At 42.4% G+C, this 17,428-nt stretch overlaps 1 protein-coding gene across 1 annotated transcript in view; it reads left to right on the forward strand.

Moving 5' to 3' along the window:
- The window catches only part of cntnap2a (contactin associated protein 2a), a 443,305-nt gene that overhangs the window by 385,771 nt on the left and 40,106 nt on the right, over positions 1 to 17,428 (forward strand). The window contains exons 18-19 of the mRNA XM_085418525.1: positions 1,993 to 2,163; positions 14,038 to 14,256. Of these exons, the coding sequence (XP_085274651.1) occupies positions 1,993 to 2,163; positions 14,038 to 14,256 (390 nt within the window). The remainder of the gene's footprint in view (positions 1 to 1,992; positions 2,164 to 14,037; positions 14,257 to 17,428) is intronic.

Consider the following 17,428-nt stretch of genomic DNA (forward strand, 5'->3'; position numbering starts at 1 on the left):
TCACGCTTTGGATCCCTTTTGAACAATTTCTCCAACCTCCCACTTCTCTCTTTTCCTGCTGTTTCCTCTCCCTCCTTCAAAAAGAAAAGTTGTCTCCAAGCTGTATTTCTTTATCCCAGTGTCCTTCTTGCTCCTGTATCGTTGCAAGTCTTCTTTTTTACTCTCTTGCTCGAAGCTCTTGTGGTCTCATTCAGCGCATACCAATAAATATCAGAGGGCATGAAACTTTCATGTTATCTGTGTATTTGTGTTGGGGTTATTTTATGTGTGTGTGTTTGTACTTTAAGGGTTGTTTTTTATTGATGTAACGCACACAAAAGAAAATGAAGGTAATTTTTATGTATCGGTGTATCAATCTGCTCCACTTTTAATTTCCTATAGATTCTCATTCTAGTTTAAACTGCCACAAACCAGTGATCGTATATTTTTTTAATCACTTCTGCAGCCCTTGAGTCTTTCATGTATGACTCAGCATCACAGTAAACACGATGTTATTTGTTTCCTTTGCCTCTGCAGGAATCCCCCTGTTTAGTCCTGAATTAACCCTGTTCAGTAATTGGCTGTGCCTCCCATGGAGAAGTGAACCATAACCCAACTTCAAACGCAATAATCGCAACGACAGCATCAGTGGGTGGTTGTCTGTGTATGTGGGGGAATGGGCGTGTGCATGTGTGTGCTTCGCTGCTATCTACCCTTGCCCCTGGTGACAGAATGTTGCTTATCACACTGGTCCAGGAGACAGACACGGACGCAAAAAGATGCACGGGTGTTGGTGCATACATAGGTGACACAAAAAACACAGTGGGAATGCACTTGGACTCTTAAAATGGGTACAAGCTGACAATTTGGCAACTGTAAATCGTTAATGGAACTGTTAATTTATCTAAAGAGTGCAGTCTTGTCTTTTTTTCATTGAAGGTGTCATCTTGGGATCAGTATTTTTACAGTCTTTAAGACTCAGAGGTAGACAGTGTCAGATTAGAATAAGAGTTAAATTAATCATCAGTAGCAGCCATACTCAGGTGCATGTTGTCATGTTTCTCTCCTGTGCACAGCTGTTCCTATTTCCCCAGGTTAGAGTGAAGGGTCTTAGGCCAATCCTCTGAGGCATAAAAGAGATATCACACCGCTGATAACACATTAGCCTTCACTTCCTCCACTTGCCCCTCATATGCCCCCCCCCCCCCACACCGGGCCCTGTCCTATTTTTCCATCTCCTCTTCAATATTCCATTCTCTGACCTATGCCTGTCTGATTTCCACTTCTCAGCTGTCTTCTCCACTCCTCTTCTACTCCGACTGCTCCTCCTCCTCCTTCTTCTTCTTCTCTCCCCCCAATAATACTCTTCATCCTTCTTGAGTGATAGGAGCAAGACAGAGACACGGTGAGAGGAGGGAAGACAGGAGAGAAGTCACTTCATCAACCACAGTCTGATAATTCATCAGCAGCTGTTTAGCGTGCTGCTACTTTGTCTTCATTAGCTGGCCCTGCTCTCCCTTCATTCAAAAGTCATTAGTGAAGTTATCAAAAATCCCACATTTTGTCCATGTACCCTTGTTGCCCTTTTCAGCTTCTCGTTTTGGAGATACAAACTTGTCTCTTTCTGCTGTTTTGATAGGATCAACTTTCTGCTGCATGTGATTAAACATGCAGGAAATTACTGTCTACTTTCTGTCCAAAACTTGCAGAAATAGACTTTTGAGTTAAGAATTTTTTTTTTATTGAGGAAATATCAAAATGAGCCACATTAACCAATAGACATGACATAACTATATAACAATATTCTATCCAGAATAGATTGATTGCTCCTGAACAAAATGAAAATGGCTCTATTTGAAATGAAGTAATTTCTACCGTGGATTTATTCAACAGCTTATCAGATGAGGATGGAATATGATGTTTGGTACAGTGCTAATGGAGCAGGTGTTGCAGATATGTGGAATGGCTTGGTTCGGAGTTTTGATTTTTCTTTTCTTATCCTTTTTTCCACAGATAACTACTGGAATGCAGCATCGTTCACGACTCCATCATCCTACCTGCACTTTGCCACCTTTCATGGTGAGACCAGCGCTGACATCTCCTTCTATTTCAAGACAAGCGCGGCCTATGGCGTCTTTCTGGAAAACTTGGGCAACACTGACTTCATTCGCTTGGAGCTCAAATGTAAGATTGTTTTGAATGATTCGGTGTGTGCACAAGAGCCATTCCTCTGTCTTTATCTCACTCTTTCCCTCTCTTACCCTGCCTTTTTCTCTACCCTAGTGTGAGATTTATTCCAGCAGTCCGTCTGATAATGTCGGGTGTAACCTGTCACGCACACACACACACATAGGCACAAAGGCTAATGCAGGCGCACACTCGAGCAACAGTCATTTACCTGCCTGATTACAGCACACTCTTTGTGTGATTGCATGAGAGAGCAATCATTTATTTAAGGTAATTGGTGTGTGCAATAATTATGTCCATTATGATCCTCTGTTTAACCAAATCAGCCATTTTCAGGGATGACACAACACAAGCTCTCTCACACACATACACAAACACAATGTGTCTGTCTCTCTCTTTTATTCAATACATTTTTCACAAATAGAAGCAGAGCCCTTACAGCCTTTTGAAACACACAATCATACACCCACTTACAATGGGCAAATTCTATTTACTTCAGTGTTCAGTGTTTACTATCACACAGATATACAAAAGCTTTGCACCAGTATGACTTTCTTTTCTTTTCTTTTTTTTTTTTTTGCCTGTCCCATTTGGTTCTTTAGCCATCAGAATTGTTGTCTGAAGACCAACAAGGATACCCAATGGATTTACTTTGCCAAATGGATCATCGTGGCATTACCGTATTGGTCCATTTGGTCGACCTTTTGTCTTTATTGTTTATTATATTTTATTTTCAGATGTTACAGACGGGACAGACATGAGTGAGGGATAGGAAAGGGAGAAAGAAAGAGGAAGGAAAAGAAAAACAGAAGGGGAGAGGGACAGTGAGAAAGGGGGGGGGGAGAAAAAAAATCTCCTGGATCACCTGTTGAGAGAAGAATAGAAAACAAGCAAAAAAAACAAAACAAAGCAACATACTAAACACAACACCATCGCATTAATCTAGCTAAGTGTAAACAGCAGTAAATACTGAATATTCAATGTTGTTGTGCAGCACGCAGGACAGACAGCGCACAATGTGCTTTGAAGTAGCAGCCAAGAAAGGTGTAATTTAAGTCTATGAGCAGTGAACACCCGTGTGCACACCTGTGTGGATCAGCGCGCTTGTATTCAAATGGTTTCCACATGTAATGGTCTGCTAGAGGGTGTAGAGAGCCATAGCCCCGTCCCCCAGGGCATGAAGCAGGCATGGAGGAGATCCAGGCCCCAAACATCCAGAGGCTCCCAGAGCACGAGAGCCCAAAGAGGACCACCGGAGGGGCATCCGTGCCACCCTCATGGGAAGGGCTGAGGCTCCCCAGACGAGGCGTCACCCAGTAGCCACCGAGCAGAAGCTAGAGGGGGCTGCACCGGCGTGCCCGCCGGCTCTGCCGGCAGCCAGCTGTGCCAGAGTGAACAGAGCAGCAGGCCCAGAGGCCGGAGGCCCGAGGGCCCCCCGCACCCCGGAGGAGGCCTGACCGAGCAACAGGCACCAGGCCCCGCCAGGTAGCCACTGGGAGTGAGCCGGTACATACCTGAGTGCCCAGCCCCGGACACCAAGAACCACCAATGCACCGACCCCTAAGGGCATCAGTCACCGGCAGGGAGTGTGGTGAGGGGAGATAGGCCTTGGAGGGCCTGGGAGTTCCCAGAGAGGTGGAGTCTAAGATCCGACCTGACATATAGACACAGACAAACAGGCACACACAGACACAAACATGCATTCCCACCCTCATGCACACATATACAAACACTCAGCACTCACCCAATGTAAGGATTGACATAAATGGACATGTACACACAATCACACTCCCCAAACATACTCTATACCCCGGGTCCAGGTACCCTCGCCCCCAGAAGGGGAAACAGAACCCAGACCCAAGAGATGTTACCCTTCCCCCCGGGGTGGAGGCAAGCAGACCGTCCCAGGCTCCGCAGCAGCAGGGAGGCCAATCGAACAGCTAACATCTCCTCCCAGCCCCCCCGCCCCAATGGCTAGCAGAGAACGGGGATGTGTGAAGACCCCATACCTCCCTCCTCCCGCTCATGTGTAGTGTTGCTGCGTGTTGTTCTAAAGTGCATTTAAAACAAGGGAGAGCATGGTGCTGCTGCCAGAGAGCAGCAGGTGTTAGCACGGCCACTCCCAAGAACCCTCAATGTCTACATGGATTTAAAATTGGGAGGTGGGCACCAGCGCCAGAGGTAGGTTTGAGTACACAGACCGTCCACTGGACGCCGTTAACGTGCCCACCCTCAAGGCCCTATATATATGTGTGTGTTATGAGAGTGTAAGTATGACTTTCTCATGTTTTAGAATCCATTCACAAACACACACAGTCATATATGTGGTGTGTTAAAATAAAACACACACACATTTTTAGCTGTTATAAAGTTGGAGGGTGAAATCAAAAGCTTAAGAATTTGAGATCTGTGATACTGTGCAAAAGTTCTGAGTCAACATTCGTTATATTTTGCTTCAAAGCCAGACTTTCTTGTTTTTCAAGTGGTCTTGAGCCATAGTTCTCGATGCTTTCTGAAGGCCTTTCAAAGGTTTTCATCCATCCATTCTCTTCCGCTTATATTTGTCAGGGTCGCGGGGGGGGGGGGCTGGAGCCTATCCAAGCTACCATAAGGCGAGAGGCAGGGTATACCCTGGACAGGTTGCCAGTCTGTCACAGGGCTAAAACTTAGAGAGAGTAAACCATTCACACCTACAGGCAATTTAGAATTACCAGTTAATCTACCCCTACTAACTGCATGTCTTTGGACTGTGGGAGGAAGCCAGAGTATGCAGGGAGAACCCACGCAAACATGGGGAGAACATGCAAACTCCACACAGAAAGGCCAGGTGGTGGAATCAAACTCAGGACCTTCTTGCTGTGACTCAACTGTGCTAATCGGGGTGCCACCATGATGCCTCTGTGCCACCATGCTGCCTGAAGGGCTTTCAAAAGTTTTCTTGGCTGGCTGTTTTTTCACTCATTTTCAGTCCAGTCCTTGTACATGATAATTTTCAGCAAAATATTTTTTGTTAGTTAAATCACTTAAGACTGGCCAGTGAATTCCTTCAAGCACAAAAAAGCCCCTAACCTTAAGGCTGAACCATTGTTGTGTCTACAAACAACAGACAACTTAACAGAAAACCAATTTTAAATTCTGTCCTGTCCTTTGTTACTAGCAGCCTGTTGCAGGAAAAAAAAAAAAAAAAAAAACATAATTTGTTCCCATTTCTTTAGTTGGATCTATAAAAAATTGGCAAAGATAACACAGTTTGACAGGCATAAAATAGTATTTTTGTAACAACAAGGTGATTCCCAAAAAGCTATTATCCAAAAACTTGGCACATCTCAGCATGGTGTGTAGCTTGTACTGAAAATGTGATGAGACTGAAGAAATGGAAGAGAAAAGATGAAGTGGCAGGCCTGAAAAGAACTATCTATGCCAGATGAACAGTTATGTCCTTAACAAATAGGTACAACAGTTAGGTGTACCTCTCTCTGAGGTACAACCACGTGTAAAACACAGTGTGATGGTTTGGGGCTTCATTTCTGTTATGTGACGGCTGTGGTCAGGCAGAAAAAGAACCCAAAGTGCAGACTCCGGAGACAGACGTGAACTCAAAAAAGGTAACAAAACTGAGACTCCAAAAACCAAACTCAGGCAAGCACACAGCATAGTAAACGGTAGATCACAACACGGACACAGAGAAACACAGGGCTCAAATACACAGAGGGAGCAATCAGGGAATGAGTAACAGGAGGGAAACACAGCTGGGGAAAATCAGGCCTAACGACACAAAGGAAGCACAACCAGACGCAATTACACGAGACAAGGACTTTCAAAGTAAAACAGGAAACATAACACAGACTGAACTTACAGACACAGACTCACAGGCAGGCACTACAACAGAGGGAACAGAGACGTGGGACCAGGGCAGGCACAGAGACATAAACCATAAGACAGAACTCTAACAAAGAAACCAAAGACTAGAAATCATAAATAATATAATAAACTCAAAACCCTGGGTCGACGACCCAGGCATCCTAACAATTTCAGCCATTTCAACTTGTGCTGTAGGGGATTAAGCCAAAATTCATGCAATTATGAATGCAGAAAAGTCTTTTCAGGTTGGCAACAGCTTCATTTTTCAGTATGTCATTGAGCCTAAACACACTGCCACTGCTTGATAGAAAAAAAAACATAGAATGCAACACATTAGTTCTGAATTGGTCCTCCAGAGCCCAGACCTCAATGTTAGTGAGGCAGTGAGTGATCATTTTTACAGAAAATAAACAAAAAGAAGCCAACATCCAAAGAAGAGCTTTAATTGTCCTTCAAGAAGCCTGAACAGCTATCCGTTAAGTCTGCTTAAAAAAAAATTACAAGAAAGTTTAGTGTAGTGGTAAATGTTCCCCCTGCACATTGTGACATGCTGGGCAAATTCAGCATATTAAGCTGCTGACATAACAGAACAGTGCAGATGTTTCATATGCCCTGAATATTGTTCTCTGCAGTGGAACAAAAGCCTGGCCAGAAAACCAAAACAATCATAAAATCTTTTACAGTAAAAACTAAAATAAATTAATTGATTAAATAAAACCTATTTTCATGCTTGCAGAACTGCTAAGAAAAAGATGCAACTTTTTGACAAATTGTGTTTGAACAAAGCTCAATTTATTACAAATTCTGGTTCCTCTGGTGGAAATTCAGGTCAAGAGATCAGTTCTGTCACTGGCTTTTATTGTGGATTACAAGATAAAGTGGAAAAAGTTTTAAATCTTGGTTATAATCAGTGTTGGGACTAACGCGTTATTAAGTAACGCGTTACAGTAACTACGTTATTATTGTGGTAACGAGCACGGTAACTAGTTATTATGCCAAAATCAGGAACGCGTTACTCGTTACTGGGATTTAGATTGGCTCGTTACTCGTTACTTCATGTGGTGGCTATCGCGGAGCTTCCACAGATTCAGTAACATTAGAAAGTGGTGGAGGCAGCAGGTGGATGAAGGAAAAGAGACCCGAGGCGGCCGCCGGTCCAAGTGTGAACTGAACTTCAGGTAAGAAGTTATGACCTGCAGTCTCTCTGGGTCAGATATAAACCGAGTTTAGGTGGAGTTTATTTTCGTTGTGCTGACTTTTTCCGTACTGCGTGCTAGCTAGCATGACGGAGTTTCTATACAGCTGGATGGTGCTATGAAGTTAATGATGTTGAACTTTATTTTGTTCATAAGTTATTAGAGTTGCCAACCATCCCGTCTGGTATTCAGAGAAAATATTACGCGTTTCTTATTGAGGTGAAAAGGAACAGTTTGTCCCGTAATTCAGCTACAATGGAAAAGGCACAAAGCTGGATTTATTCTGTGTCTTTGCTGCACAGCTGCCTCTTCTTCTCTCATTCTCCCCCTCCCTCTCCCGTTTCTACTTCAATCATGAAAACTGATCAGTGATCAGCTGATCGGCTCTCTTGTTTGTTTATCGCCCACTTTGCGCCGAAAGAGGAAACCAGCGGATGTCGCGCTAAACAACAGCAGCACTTTTAAGCTTGATCAGCTGTTGTTAGAATTTATTTAATATTAATTTCTAGTATCAGCTGATGTTTGCTGGAGCCACAGCTGCAAAAAAGATGCTGGTCATGATATGGTTTGGTTATCTGGTGAGAGGGAAACATGAAGATGAAACCAGGAGATGTCCTTACCGAATCATGAGAGCTGAACAGGTGATGGAGAAACAGGTTTACCTTTTAGGTGACATGAATGAGTTGATGTTATGAACTGTTTCTGAGAGACAAATAACACCAGGATCCTTTTCTACGTAGCTGACAGCTGGTAACTGTGCAGGGGCGGGTCTAGCAAAGTGTTGCCAGGGGGGCAGGTAGGGCATTAACAGGGAGAGGGGGGCACAAAGAAATACTTTTCTTTCTTATTCTCATTTAAAATGTCTATCTTTTAAAAAATAATAATCTGAATCTTACAACAAACGATTGATAGATTGATGCATATATACCATCAAAACAGTGTACATCACTGTCACAACAGTGTTTATTTTCATTCAAAGGCTTTATGATTTTTCCTATAATGGTGGGCCGGTCTCTAGTCAAAATGCCCGGGACAATTTTCTGTCCCAGTCCAGCCCTGTATGCAGCTCATCTGCAGTCTGGTGTTACCTACATCTTCCTATTCAGAAGGCAGAATTTCCGAGTTCTGAGTACAATCAAAGCACCACGACTGCAGTTTTTGTGTTGATGTAAAAGGCGCACATGACACTGTGACGTAGGCTAGAATCATGGCAGCAGTCAATGACGGTCCAGGCGTGGGATTTCTCTAGTGGAAATATGCACATTATCTTTTCCTTTCTATTGGTAGGTGGCACAGTGCACTTGTGGCAAGTAAGCAAGCTAGAAGACTGGCAAAGTTATGGAAGCAATACATTAACAAGAGAATTATGAGTAAAACCAAAGTTACTTTCCCTAGTAACTAGTTACTTTGAAAGTAACGAGTAACTTGAAGTAACTGAGTTACTTTTGAGAGAAGTAACTAGTAATGTAACTAAGTTACTATTTTAAAGTAACTTACCCAACACTGGTTATAATACAGAAAAAAACAAGCAATCAAGTTAAAATTTGATCCAGCACTAACCTTGGCGAATATACAAGACTGTTTGTCCTGAGCTTTCTGTGCTAGCAGTAGTTTTATAGAAGTAGCAGAAGTGTAGCTGTAACTTTTCAGCCAATATTGGGTGAAGACCATGTAGAAGATTTCAGGAGACAGACAGTTACTCTAGAGAGCTGTATAGGGCCGTATAAGGTCCTTAACCCATTAGCAGGAATGGGTATCTTCTCCTTTGTGCAAGCAGAAGGATGATGAATACTGCCAGAACCCTGCAAATTGATCTCCAGCAGGCCATTGGTGTAAATGTTTCTGACCAAGCAATCAGAGACAAACTTCTTGAGGGCGGGTTGTCCTTTAGTAGGCCTTATGCTCACTGCCCAGTACCACTGAGTCCGGCTGGCATTTGCCATAAAATATCAGAATTGGCAGCTCCACCACTGGCACCCTTTGTTTTTCACACAACAGAGCAGGTTCAGCTGAGCACATGTGACAGATGCAAAAATCTGGAAAAGCTATGGAGAACATTATGCTGCCTGTAACATTGTTCATCATGACTGGTTTGGTTTTGGATCAGTGTTGGTCGTGGGAGGCATATCCATGGAGGGACACACAGACCTCAGCAGGCTAAACAAAGGCACCCTGATTGCCATTAGTTATCAGAATTAAATTCTTGGACCCACTGTTAGACACTACACTGGTGCAGTGGGTTCTGGCTTCCTCCTGATGCACGACATTGCCCGGCATCATGTGGCGAGAGTAGGCAGCTCCTGGAGGCTGAGAATGCATACTACCTGTCAGGTTGTACCTAAGATTCTCCAGGAGTTCTGTGATGCCCTGGTCCAGACCATGGAGGAGTTCCTACAGGACACCGTCTGTGGTCTCATTAGGAGTATGCACCAACATTGTCAGGCATGCATACAACCACATAAGGGCAATAGAAACCAGTAGCATTTTGAGTTGCTGCAGTGACATTTTAGCTAAATGGACTGGCCTCCCAATCGTTTTCATTGTTCCTAACACATTAGCCAGTCTATATCAGTATCCATATCCAGCATGATTTTTTCCCCCCAATGAGATCTGATGTGTTCTTCTTAGGATCTGATGAAAGCCTTCCTTTAATTTTTTTGAGCAGTGTGTACATGTGTGTACATATATGAAAACAGATATCATTTTGTCAAACATTAAAGCTGGAACAAACAGACTGTGACAAAGAAGAGATAAACATTTAAAACATCAATCAATGGGGCAGCTTTGCCCAACCCTCATTTCACAGACTCTTAGTCCGCTCTGAGAGCTTTGATTGACGTGTCATGCAGCGGGTTTCTGTGATCATGTTCAGTGGCTCAAATTAAATTCCCCGCAGCCACAGTGGTGCCTTTCTGATCAAGAGTTTTAAAATCTAGGGCTTTTATTTAATCTCGAAGCTGCATTGTGAAACGGGTTCCTGGCACGGCATGGCGGTCGATTGATGACTAATTGCATTCATTGGGATTCATTGGGATTCAAAGGGATTTGAACATTTGGTGTCAAAAGCGCTTGCTGACCATTTCCTGCTGGTGCGCCTGGCCCACCATTTTGTGTCAAAATGCCAACCAGTGAATAGGCACAAAGTCGAATTTTGAGCCAAAGTGCTGTCTAAAGCTGTTACACTGAATGACATTATGTCAGCTAGTTTGCAGTCTAAGAGCTCCGTGAGCTTTTTTTCTATCCAAGTTCTTTCTTACACACAAATACTCATCTACAAAGAAAAAAAATCTATGTGCTGACACTATTCTGTACATTTGAGTGCTGAAAAATGCTCAAGGGGTTTGGTATTTGTTTTTTTCCAAATGCGTACTTCATAATACACACACACAGACACACACAGATACAGTAAATATGTGGTCTGTCACAGTTGCAGAGTGTGTGTGTGTGTGTGTGCTTGTGTGCGTGCTTGTGTCTCCTGAGGCTTTCAGAATGCCCCCACATCGATTTCCTCTCTCCTCTCTCTTGCTATCATCTTGCATTTTGCCCCACAGCACCCGTTTAGACACACAATCCAGAAATTACTCGCATGCACACTCACACACACATAAACACACACATAATCTTTGCCCTCTCGTTGGCGCAAAAAAACTCTATCTGCTGCAATCCAGTCAGGGCATGAAATGACTAGCATTAAGCTGGAATAGCATGGTTGTGCCATTCCAGGAGCCCAAAGCACATAAACACTCAGTGATACACACTTTAAACCCTTGGACAAAACACACATTACTGTGACCTCAGCAGGCTCAAAGACGCGAGGTGGACTCTATTCATTTTCCAATCTTAATAGGAAGAAATAGGCATAGGCACATTTGAGATTTATTCAGAATCGTAACCTCGTAACTAGACTGAGAACAGATGGAGAGATCCCTATTAGAAAAAAAATTGACTTGTGGGATGTTTTGTGCCAAATTTTATATTTTTAAAGGCTGCAGCTAAGAAATGTACTTTCCAGCTGGAGACATGTCCTTCCAAAACTGTTTTTCTTGTGAAGACTAGTCATTTACGGTTTACATATGGAGTATAGGAGTGTGCCGTGCCGCTTTTGTCACATGTCAGACTTGTTAAAGCAATATCTACTTAGGAGTAAGAATATTTTTTCAGCCTCTTCTTCAGAGCTCAGTCAAAAGTTAATCTTAATCTCACCATATCTGTCCTCTGCGCACGCTGAGAAGCTGTCGGCATTCTTTGTATTGCATGCACTTCCTTCTTTTGCTGATAAAAACTGCTTTTTTCTTTTCCCAGCCTTTAAGAAGTTTAAATCTCGCTTCAGCCTCTACAGCAGCAGGTTTGCTATGCCACTTAGGGTTGGCTCGCACTTAAACCGAGCCTCCATCCCCCAAAAAACACAAAAGGTCCAGCCCGTTCCAACGAACCCTCAAGTTAAGAAAAAAACACAGAGCCAAAGGCTAACAAAGCAAATGAGAGCAACAACAAAGAGTTTGCCAGTCTAACAGAAAAGCGATCGAAGAGATAATGCACTGCCAGCCTTCTGGACAAAAAAAAAAGATGAAGAACAGCAAAATTGAACCTCACATTAGACAAACGCACAAGCACACCCACACGAGCAGTGATCTTTCACACAAAGACGTTCAGTGGCTTTCACTATTTATCATCATTTGGTTGTGCTGTGCTGACGCATAATTTAAAACTCGGCTCTTTCGGCCTCCATATTAAAAGATTAATAGAAAAACAAATAGCAAAAATAAAAACCTAAGCGTGGCTTTTTTGTCCTTTTTTTAGGCCAACGTGCAAAGTGTAAGGACACAACACAAATATTACATTTACACACACACAAGCATTTACACTAGTTACATCCATCATCTATGCAAATAGATGAGGCGAGCTCTGTGCTCTGAGGGCACTTTAGTTTTATTCGCGCCCGTTGACAGGAGGTTGTAGGGCATACGTCTTGGTTTGCAGTGCCACTAAAACAACACACAAATTATCAAACACACACACGCATCTCATATATGACGTTCAGCATTGTTGTTGCAGCATTACTAAAGCTTTGTTTCTGCTGGGGTATTGTGATGTATGTTTGGCCGTCTTTCACCATTTAAAATAACTGATGTCTCTCCTCCCTGCCCCGCAGACCTGTTCTGTGCATACAAACATCATTAATTCAGTATACTAAAGGCTGTCAGAGGCCTTATACTGCGTCTCTGTTTGTGTGTGTCTTTGCTGAGGTTGGTGTGTTTGTGTATTGCTGGCGTTTAAATGATGAAGCACTATTTTTTTCATGAAATTCATCTGATAGGTTAATGTACTCAGCACATTCAGGCTTTTGCTTGGATCATTTCATTAAATATTGTGTGCAAGAAAGGGTTCGAGGAAAAATGAAAGAAGGAAGAAATGATATAAGGGAGGCCAAAGTCACAGGTGGGTCTGTAAAGGCAAGAGAATAAACAGAAGCATAAAGAAACCACCGATGAAGGGAAAGTTTGAACCAAGCGAGCAAAGGGAAACATAAAAGAAAAAGGAGGGTACAAACAAGCAGGACAGGAAGGAATAAATGGAAATGGATAGATTTAATGTAGAAATGATACCAAAGGCCATGGAAGAGTCACTGAAAGATAAAGGATAATTAGATGAAAGCAATATGAAAAGGAGAAAAGGGCCAGAGACATTGATTAAACAAAGGAAAAGAAGTAAGCTCATTTCCCCATTGACTACAGTATAAATTTATTCACTCTTAATATCTGAGCCTAATGAAGCTATAATAGAACGGTAACATATCAAGCTATTTATCACCACTCGGGCTGCAGCACACTGGTGCCAGTACCGACCATATGCCACCATCCAGGATATAAAGCTTTTATACATCAGTCTCCAAACATTAAGGAAAAGTCCATTTGGGTTTTAATACGTCAATTCCGAATGATCTTTCCAGCAGCAAGTCTAAAAGAGTCCTTTAACATTTTGCTGAGGCATTCAGTTAGTTAACACATTGTCTTTTATTTACAAGGTAGAGAGACTTTGCAATTCTCCTCTATTTAAAAATGTGTATGTGATAAGGTTTATTATGTGTGACTTGTGGAGTCACACATACTCACAGAGTATCATTGTGCAGATGCAACATTGCAGACAGGTTCAAAGCAGGACCAGGCAGCGACACACAATGCAAAACAGCCAAAACTGAAATTTACTGAAGTCAGTCACACACAAAGGTGGTTCAGAAGCATCAATGAACGTTTTACCTGATCATGGCTATAAAAGGTAAACCGGTGCCCCCTCTTGGTCTACTGAGATAAATTAGACTATTAAACTGCAGAAAAGCACTAAAACTTTATGACAACCTACTGTCTCATGGACACACACAATCAAATCAACTCAGCTCAAGATAATGAAAAATTAATCTAGTAGATAAACAGGACCGTTTTGCACTGTTCGCTCTTTTTGTCTTCTTTCTATGGAACCTTTCCCTTCCTTTTTTTTTCACACACACCTTTCCTGACACGTCTTTCCAACTCCAAGCAAAAGTAAGTCTAAAAAAACAGGGAAACTGCAGCAATATGACTTTGTCACAAAAAACCAACCGTTCCTGGCGGTTGGTGATATTAGGCCTGTGCAAAAGCTGTGAGCAGTCATGTAATGCAAAGCTGAAATCTATACAAGCCAAATGAGTGGCCTTGAAACAAATGAGCCATTAGATTAGAAATTTAATGCATATCTACCTACAAAGTGAACTACAGCAGAACAGGGGGTGCTGGATTTTATAAAGCTGTGAATTTTTTGGAATTTTTTCTTTCTGCAGCTCCTAAGGTGGTCTCCTTCTCCTTCGATGTCGGAAATGGACCAGTGGAGCTGATTGTGCATTCAGCTACATCCCTCAACGATGACCAGTGGCACCGTGTAATGGCTGAGCGTAACGTGAAAGAGGCTGTCCTTCAGCTGGACCAGATGTACAGGACGTCCAGGCTTGCTCCCGCGCAGGGACACACACGGCTCGAGCTGTTCAGCCAGCTCTACGTGGGTAAGACGCACACCCTCGCTAGCACATCATCTAAACAACCCTCATGTTCAAGAGCGACTCGTGTACACACATTTGATTGCAATTTGCACATTTAATATCCGCTTTGCGAAGGACGGACACTCACGCAACAATTATGAGCTCTTAAGTGCGGAAACCAAACACTCCAGCACACATCATCCACATAAATGTAATTGGATTCAACTGTTAATTAAAAAACTTTCTGTACTGTCTGTTTTGTTGCTTTTTTTTAAATAATGCTGTTGCCCTCAAATGCTGACAACCTCCATGAGAACGTCTGATTGTCTCACAAGTTAAAGATGTACCAGCTTTACTGGAAATCACAGCGTTTTCTCTTAAGCCAGCCACTGCTAATTAAGTTAATCCAAACACACACACACACACGCAGGTTTTACACTTAATGATAGGCACGCATCCTTGGAAACTCATCCATGTGAGCGAACAGACTTTTAATAAATTTAAACATGATTGGGTGTGAGGCCATGTTACTCACAGAGCTCATTTATTTCATATGTTAATACTGTAAATGTCTTTGCATTAAGATACTGTTGCATAGAGGGGATCAGCTATTGGATTTTCTCTGTCCCTGCATCCTTTAATTATGGATCAATTATCAGATAGACAAAGCCTTTATTATCACAGAAGCTGTGCATAGCTATTGGGTAAAAGGTCAACCATCTATCTCTCCAGCGCAGTGCTTCTCGAGCTCATCAGGATTTCAAATGGAAGATTTGTCCAGTTTTCTCACTGCGCTTTCACTTCTCTGTCTCATTTCGTCTTTTGTGCTGAGCAGTCAATACGCTATAGACCAAACTCCAAGGCTAAAATAGTTTTAGGGATTTTGCGGATAGAGGGAAAAGTGCTGAGGCGGATCACACACTTCCTACTATCTCATTGGAAAAAAAAGTTCAGCCCAAAGGAGATTGTTGCAAATTCCAATCAGGCCTCCCAATGTGATAGCCTCAAACCTCCTGATCCCCGTCTATAATATAATTTCATCGTCTCATCACTTTTGCTGATTTGAGCGCTGCTGAAATATCCTCACCTTATCATGTCCCAATTTGCCTCTCAGTGTATTTGTACTTTCTTTTAGAGAAACGGGAAGGGGCAAAAAGGGTCTTTGTGTGACTCGTGGCTATGAAACCGGGAACATTATGGCTTTCAGATATATCTAAGGCCAATTTGCATGTCTGTATTCTGGCCTTTTAGCTTAGGCCTGTGCGCGTGTCACCAGATCTCAAGGAATAAAAATACTGTAACAGAGAGAGAGAGAAGAAGTGAGAGAGAGAGAGCAATGGATGGACTGCATGTAACAACACCAGCAGAGGTGACATCACCTTCCTATATCTGATCTCTAATCCCCGCTTAATCCTGATTTGAGGATTTCTTTGAGAAGTTAAAGTGTTATACACAGGAAGTGACCCCCCTCTACACTCAAGGGAAGTAGTTTAGATTTGGCCTCCGACATCCAGAAAAGATAGAGATCTTCTTTGTGTTTGATCAAGAGATTTGGAAAGAGTGGGAAGAGCCCTGCAGGCAACAAGATTTTGTCTCGACTCTTGATTCCTTCATATTACGGAAGAATCTCCGCCACTGCACGGCTGTCAATGACTATTACTGATGCAACTGTTCAAAGGCGCTGAGCTAGAAAATAAAAAATGAAACCCAAAAAACTTCAAAACTGTGAAACTTTGAAATTCTACTGCAGCCATCTTTGTTTGAAAGAGTTGACTGTAAAGGCACAAAAAGGAAAGTGAGTCCTCCACATCTACAACATGGAGGTTTACCGTGTTCGTGTGTTTGTCTCTCTATCATCTCCTTTACTCTTTCTCAATCAATATGCTCCTCATCAAGCATTTGATTGCTTTAGTGTTTACTGCACAGTGGCTCATTTGCTATAATGGCCTTGAGCGTAAATGTTATACCATCAGCATGCTGTCATTTACTTCACATTGTTAACTTTTAGCTCTCCAAATACGTGTTCATAACTATAAATGGCACCGCAATTTATTCATTTCGTGGCCACCATCTGCTCTTTTTTGAATTCCGTCTTGATTAATGCTCACTATCACATTGATTTTTATGGTTTTGCATGTTTTTGCTCATGACTTGATTGTTTTGTCTTTCTTTTGTGCGCTGCTCTTTTCTTTCCCCCTCTCCACCCCCGTCTCTGCCGTCGTGAATCGACATCGTGCTTGCTTGCTCGTCGCTGCATGCATGCGACACCTGTCACAGGGAAACCAGCCTCGCTCACCTGCCAAGACAGTAGGTAACATTTACTGAGTACAGCGAAATGTCTCTGTGACACTGATACAGTTTTCACCTCACCTACAGCTCAAAATAACTGTGCTTCTGTTAGTTGATTCAGATTTTATGGCAGCCTCACTTTAACAGTGGTTAAAGTCAGTATTAGTCTTCTAAAATATCAGTGCTCATGCTTTGATTGCCTGTTGTTTGTTTTTTTTGAGTAGGGGGGTGTGGGGGTGGGGGGGGTAGACTGATGATAAGCACCCAAGTCTTCTAAATTACAGCAGGTGGCAATTTAAGTCAGTACTCATATATGACTTCCTTTTATAAAAAGCGAAGTTATTATCAACCTTTTAGAGAGATGCTTTAAAAAAACAGTGTTATAACCCAATAGATATGAAGCATGTGGCTGCTGATATGAGCTTTTTTTTTTTTTATCATAATATCCCCCTCTGGAAATGCCAGTGGGTTAGGAATGCTTTTGAAATGGCATTTAGACCCAGTGAATCAAAACACCCATCAGAAACTAATACAAATTGAATCCTGAAGTGTGCTTCTAATAAACACAGAGCGTGCGAAATACTGTAGTTAAAGATATCTCCAACGTTGCGAACAGCAAAGAGAAAGAAAAGCACATGCCGCCATTCGGCTTAACCACTTTTAAAATGTTAATGGAAGCAAATCTGCAGCCGATTCTTATTTAATTTAATTCATCTGAATATGCCTCCACAGAAGAATCCACATGTGGCGAATACTGTCAGTACAGTGTTAAAGTGCATACTGCAAGTTTATTCAATGCAAAGTCTTTACTTAGTAATTCAGCATTCACACTGATACATCCATACATGCAGTGAAGGTTAAGCGGTCACATATGGCTTTCCTTCTAATTTGCCTGCTACTGCGTGTG

The sequence above is a fragment of the Rhamphochromis longiceps genome, linkage group LG9 (assembly GCF_057381845.1).
Source record: "Rhamphochromis longiceps isolate RC_006_pf linkage group LG9, R_longiceps_female_GT1.1, whole genome shotgun sequence".
Classification (NCBI taxonomy): Eukaryota; Metazoa; Chordata; class Actinopteri; order Cichliformes; family Cichlidae; genus Rhamphochromis; species Rhamphochromis longiceps.